The sequence below is a fragment of the Strix uralensis genome, chromosome 7 (genome assembly GCF_047716275.1).
Source record: "Strix uralensis isolate ZFMK-TIS-50842 chromosome 7, bStrUra1, whole genome shotgun sequence".
Classification (NCBI taxonomy): domain Eukaryota; kingdom Metazoa; phylum Chordata; class Aves; order Strigiformes; family Strigidae; genus Strix; species Strix uralensis.
The window spans coordinates 27,070,939-27,076,938 of record NC_133978.1 but is presented as its reverse complement, the minus strand read 5'-3'; the positions used below and the strand labels follow the sequence as shown (position 1 = coordinate 27,076,938).

The window sequence follows — 6,000 nt, the reverse complement described above, 5'->3', positions numbered from 1 at the left end:
GGGGGGATGCTCCCTGAGGGACAGTCACTCAGGGGTGGGATGTCTCCTTCCTCAGGGGACGGTGATCCCTCAGGGGTGGGATGTCCCCTCAGGGGCAGTGACCCCTCTGGGGTGCGTCATTCCCCCAGGGGAGGGACAGCTGCTCGGGGGCGGCAGCTCCCGCTGGACCGCAGCCTCCCGGCCGGGCCGGAGTACGGCTCCCGCCGGGGTGCAGCCCCGGGCCGCGCCGCCCCGCGCCCTGAGGGAAGGCGGCGGGTGTGGGGCGGACACAGCGCCCCCCAGCGGGCGGGTGCGGCGGCGCCGCACGTGCGGGCAGGTGGCGGGGGGGGGCGGGAGGCCGCGGCGCGGGCGCATGCGCGCGGCGGGAAGGGGCAGGCGGCGGGGCGGGGCGGGGCGTGGCGCGTCCCGGCGGCGCCTGCGTGGCGGGCGCGAGGCGGGCGCTGACGCGGGTGGGCGTGGCGCGGCGCGGCGCGCGGCCCTTCCTTCCCGTCCCTGCCCCCCTGGCCGTGCCCGCCGCCGCCCCCACCCCCACCCCCGCCCGCCGCCCAGAAGATGGCGAGCCCGTGCGGGCGGCAGCAGTGCTCCATCGAGAGGCGCGGCGTCCGCCACCAGCTCGATTCGTGGCGACACAAGCTCATTCACTGTGTAGGTGAGGGACGGCGGCGCGGCGGGGAGGCCGGGCCGGGCCCGGTGGCGGTGGGGGGAGGCTCCACCGGGCGGCGGCGGCGGCGGGGGTGGGGGGAGGCGGGCGGCCCGTGAGGCGAGCGGCGCCGCGGCCTGCGGGCCCGCCCCCCCCCAGCCACCCGCTGCCGCGGGCCGCCGTGAGGCGAGCGGCGCCGGGCCGGGCCCCGCCCTTCGCCGGGAGGGGGGGTCCTGCCCTGCCCTTTTGTGCGGCCCCTGTCAGCGCCGCGCCCGCTCCTCCCCGCCCGGCCCGGCCGCGGCCCCTTCAAACTTGTTTACGGCGGGGCCGGGGCCGCGCCCGCCGGCGGGGAGCGGCCCGCCTGTCACTGCCCATCCGCCGCCGCGGGAAGCGAGCCCGGCCCGGCCCAGCCTGCCCCCGGCCCGCCGCCGTGAGCCGAGGCGGGAGGGAGGGAAGGAGGGAGGGAGGCCGCGGAGCCGGCGGCGGCGCGCCCGCCCCGCGCCCCAGCGGGAGAAGCCGCGGGGGGAGGCTCGGGGAGGCGGGGAGCACGGCGGCGGGGCCGGCGGAAAGTTGTGGATCGGGGTGCCGGATTGACGCCGTGAATCCGGAGCGGGGCCGCGGGGGTTAAAAGGATGTGTGATTGCTTTTCTCTTCTTCTCCCCCTCCACCCTTTTTTTTTTTTTTTTTTTTTTTTCCCTCTTCTCTTGTGCGCGTTTGTTGTTATGCAGGCTCCTTGCAATCGAATATTTGGGGTTTTTGAAAAAGAAGTCCCCGACGCCCTTTCATCGCGAGTAACTTTTTCCGTTCAAAATACAGATTTTGCCCTTTTCTCTTTCCCTAGTGAGAAATCGAGGCTTTTTCTATGGGTCCCAAAATACACATAACCGCCAGCTCTAGGCCAGGAATTTGGTGCATGTCTGCAAAGATAGTAAAATAGGTTTGACAACAGTAGACTGTGAACTTCCAGAGTAATCTTAAAAATCTCTAACCAGAACACTGGTATGTCTCTTCTTGTTTGGCCTCCTCCTTTTAATTGAGCACAAATCCTCAATTTATTTTTAAATATGCAAATATGGCCATAATCTGCTAGTGACTGCTCAGCGTAGGTAATCTGTAATAACATTCACAGATTCACTTTAGTTCCTTGTGTGCAGAGTTAAACCTCTTATTGTCAGTTAGCTCAGCATCCTAGTTCATTATCAGGGATTTGAAATACCATTTTTGGTTACACCAGGAGGTGTAACTGCTGCCATGTATATTTTTGGCTTCATCTAAATGTTTAAATTTCTGTAATATAAAAGCATGCGCTAGATGCTTGTTAACCCCAGATTAATACGAGCAATTAACTTGTTTAAGCATAAAGTGATTCAAGGGCAATATGTTGCTGAGAAACTCAGCCTTTACACAAAAGTGCTGGGTTTTCTTTCCAACCGATTAGTGATGCTTCTAGATCCAGTTTATGGGGTTTTGAGTCGCGCTTTGCTACGTTAGGAACATTTTGTTGGCTTCCACCTCTGCTTGAACCAGATTTATTTTACTCCTATTTCCTTTTCTCATCTCCTGGGGATCACCTGTTCTAGTCCTTTCTAAACTCCCTACTTGCAGCATGTCATCTTGTCTTCCTCTCGATCCCTGCTGCTTTGTCGTTGGGCCCTTCAAGTCTTCCAGTGGAGCTGTCCTGCTGCTCAGCGTTTAACCAGATAGCTGTGAGGAGTAAATGTGGGGCGGGGGGAAGGAAAAGGAAGGGGCGGGTGGGGGGGAAAGGACAATTTTAAAGCTGCTGTTCAAGATCTTGTGTTGGGGTAAAATGCAAGAATTGTGTCTGTTCATTATGCTGCTCTTTGGGAAAATTTTTGGTAGCTAGAGAAGTCTGTGCTATCTACAGACTCAAGGAAAACGCTACGTTATTAAAGTTCTTAGCAACCCTAAGTGCTAAAACTTAAAACAAACACCACCACCCCCCGCCACCCCCAGTCATACACACCCTGTTCCACTTCCCTAAAGCCATTTAAATTGCCAGCTCCTGGAGAAGTTGCTTTCTCCTCTATCCCTTCCATATCTCTTCCTCATGCTTAAATTTGATATAAGTTTTGTTCCTCCAAAAGATTTCCCTCTGTGAAAGTCCCTCTGTGTGTATTTAACAAAAGATATTGTGAACACTGTTAAACACTGGGATTTTTTGGAGGTAAAGTACAAAACCATTTAAAAAAAAAAAAAGTCCAAAGTTTAACAGTGCTATGTGACTTTTATCTTGATGGCACTATGTCATAAATAGTTTCAACCTCAAATTGATCAACTTTATGAGATCTCGGGACCTGCCCTGTTCCTAGTATGAATCTTGCATAAATTGTTGGGTCATGTAAATGTGTTATCTTTTTTGGTTTGGTATTTTCTCACACAATTATAAAAGGTTTATTGCACTAGCCCGGGATGTACAGCTGAAATTATGCAGTGATCTTAGCACCTTGCCCCAAATCCATCTCTGTTGTCTTTTAAAGTGAATTTTGACAATGTTCCTTGAGATTTGGAAGTTGACCTGTTAAACGATGTAGCATTATGTTTCACCGTGGCCGTTTGTAGAAGTCTCAAAGAATTTATTCCTGTAATAAATACTGATAGATAAATATGGGGAGGCAGAGTATGGGAAAATCCTTCTTGTTAGTTCAGAAATACCCATTCATATTTAGTTCTGAAGGTAAATCTGAGGTGTGTGGGATTCTCTGTGTTAGCATCATTCCCTGAAAAGTCATACACAGTGCGGTAGTCAGAAAAAATAAAGCCTGTGGTTTGAACGAGTGTATTTGGCAATAAAAATGGCTTAAGTAATTCACTTTCCCCTCTTGTTTCTTGCTTCTGCAGCAGGCTGCTCCTTTGGACTGTGGTTTCGTGACAGTTTGTCAAACTAAGTTTGGTGCTTTCAAGGGGAGCAAAAACACAGGAGGGCCGAAGGACTGACCACCTTTGCCCACAGGGAGCAAATTCAGGGTAGCTATGCTAGCAGAAAACATCATCTTTTGGAGGGAGTAGAGTAGTTTTCTGCTAGTATAGCTCCCTGAACTGGCTTGCTGTTGGGTCAAGCAAATACCAGTGCTAGCACAGGGAAGAGGGTGAGAATGCATAGCTGTGGAAAGGAAGAGTGAGAAGGCAGCAAGAAAGATACAGATCGTCTTGAACTGTCAGAGTTGCACCTTCGGTTGTGCCAGCGCAGCTTTTTGTGGGAGGTGGCTCAGGGAACTGATCTGGCTTAAACCTTCCTTTCTTGTCATGCATTTCAAGCCCCTTTTTTGGAGGGAGGGAGGGAGGTGCTGCTGCTGGTGGGGGACAGCTCTGTGAGCATTTCTGTTGATGCAGTGGTGCAACTGAGGGGGCAGCATGCTGAGGCCCGGAGGTGGAGGAAAGTGTGGAGAAGGGGTGTCTAAGCTCTCTTTGCAGTGAGATGCATGGGGCTGTTGAACCACAGCGTAGGAGGGTAGCCAGGAGTGGTGCACGGTGTCTTGATGCCAGTGTAGGACTTTGATTCTAGAGACCTGGTATGCAAGATGATAACTATTTGATGCTGACATATGTATTCTCTGTACCAGTCTTGAGTGTTAGCATCTTTCTCAGTGGCCAAAACCAGATACCTAGAGACAAATGTATGTGATGATTTTATTTTTTTAATTTTTTTTTTTTTTTTTCCCCTCTCCCAGCCTCCGGTCACTTGCTGTTCAGACGCTTGCTGGATGGGAAATGGTTGATGAGATCAGATCAGCTAAGGAATGGAGAGTTTGAGGGAGGAGAGAACCCACAGATCCCTGAAACCCTCCTGTCACCTTTTATACAGGCAGTAATAGCGTTGTAATGCTGTGCGGTTACTGGAGTGATGGTTTGAGGTGGTAGCATGCATTTCTACTAGCTGGTGATGCTTGGCCCTTTGTTAAATATTAGCTGTACTCTTAGAGACTCCCTGACTGAATTACAGCCTGTGTTGGGGGGGCGGGGGCAGGGAGGGTATGTATTGGTTCTCTACAGCAGTGATCCCTAGTTTTGGGAGCAAAATGATGATTTAAAAGGAAAACCTGTAACATTCGTATAAGATTTCCAGTCGTCTTGAGCTGTCAGCGTTTCACTGAAATGCTGCTTAGCTGTTGATTTTACTCTTAAGCTGTCAAAATAAGCTGAAGTAATTTCTTTTTTTAAAAAAAATAATTGCTGCTGGTGAAATACTGTAACCTAAGTACCTGATCTGTTTCTGTGTACTAATTTCTTGAATAGTGGTGGTCTTCTGTGACCTTAGATACTTAGGACTAAAGTGTGGATCCTGTGGAAGAAATATGATACATCAGGAAGTATTGAAAGCTAATATTAATCAAGAGAAGGTGTATAACAGTTGAATAATTCCGAAATCTTTATTACATTTTCTTATCTTGCTTATTGCTTGGTTCCAGCCTGTATATGATACGAATTAGCTGCTGCTTCTGAACAGTTAGCTGTGTTATTTCATTGTTTTGGAAGTAGGCTTGAGTCTCCGGATGTTTAACGTAGTTTTAGTTCAAAGGGCAGATTGTATTTCTTTGTTCCAAAATGCGAAAGCTTATTATAGCCCTGACGTTGATGAAAAATAATAATAGAAAACAAGTTAAAGTAAGTGCTAAAGTAAAAGTTTAAATGTAGGGCTATTCTAAACTAGTATCGGTTTCAGCTATGCCCCCAGCCATGTCCCTAGCAAATGTGCAAGTGGTACTATTTGCCTTGTTTCAACCTGTATGTAATGTAGATGCAGCTTGCAGCATTTTTTATTAACATATATCCATTATACAGAAACTTTACAGTATAGTATCTGAAGGCTTGTTCCGGAAGATCTGGTCTACACACAAACATTTTTGCCTGTTGGCAGGATGGATACAGGGAGGGAGAATTACCCTTTTACGACAAAGTTATGCCAGGAAAAAAATGGAGGCAGCTGTCACTTAAAAATAAAAATCCTTAGTTGTAAGGAGTGAAATTTACAGCTTGATATTTAGCTTTACTTTTAAATGTGCATGGAAGGATGGTATGCATCTGAAGAACAGTAGAAGTTGAACTGCGGGGGATGAATCTAGATCTGTTTCAAATATCTCTTTGGATTCTTCATAAATCACTTCAGATTTGCCCTTGTTTCCCTATTTGAAAATGAAGAATAGCTTCTACCCTGACAGGGATGATGTCAACCAAACAAAAGCATACTCAAAAAAATCTTGATAATCACTTTGTATTATACCATCTTGAGTTCTTCTGGTGACTGCAACATGAAATTTTGAACTAGGCCAAATCACTTGGTTTGTTTCACATTTCAACAAAAATCTATTTTAATTTGTGTGAAGTAATAACTACCACTGCAA

General features: G+C 49.2%; 1 protein-coding gene across 1 annotated transcript in view; it reads left to right on the top strand.

Moving 5' to 3' along the window:
* Positions 1-550: 550 nt before the first annotated feature.
* Positions 551-6,000, top strand: part of LCOR (ligand dependent nuclear receptor corepressor) — a 61,409-nt gene continuing 55,959 nt past the window's right edge. Inside the window, exon 1 of the mRNA XM_074875096.1 lies at positions 551-645. Coding sequence (XP_074731197.1) covers positions 553-645 — 93 coding nt within the window. The 5' untranslated portion in view covers positions 551-552. The remainder of the gene's footprint in view (positions 646-6,000) is intronic.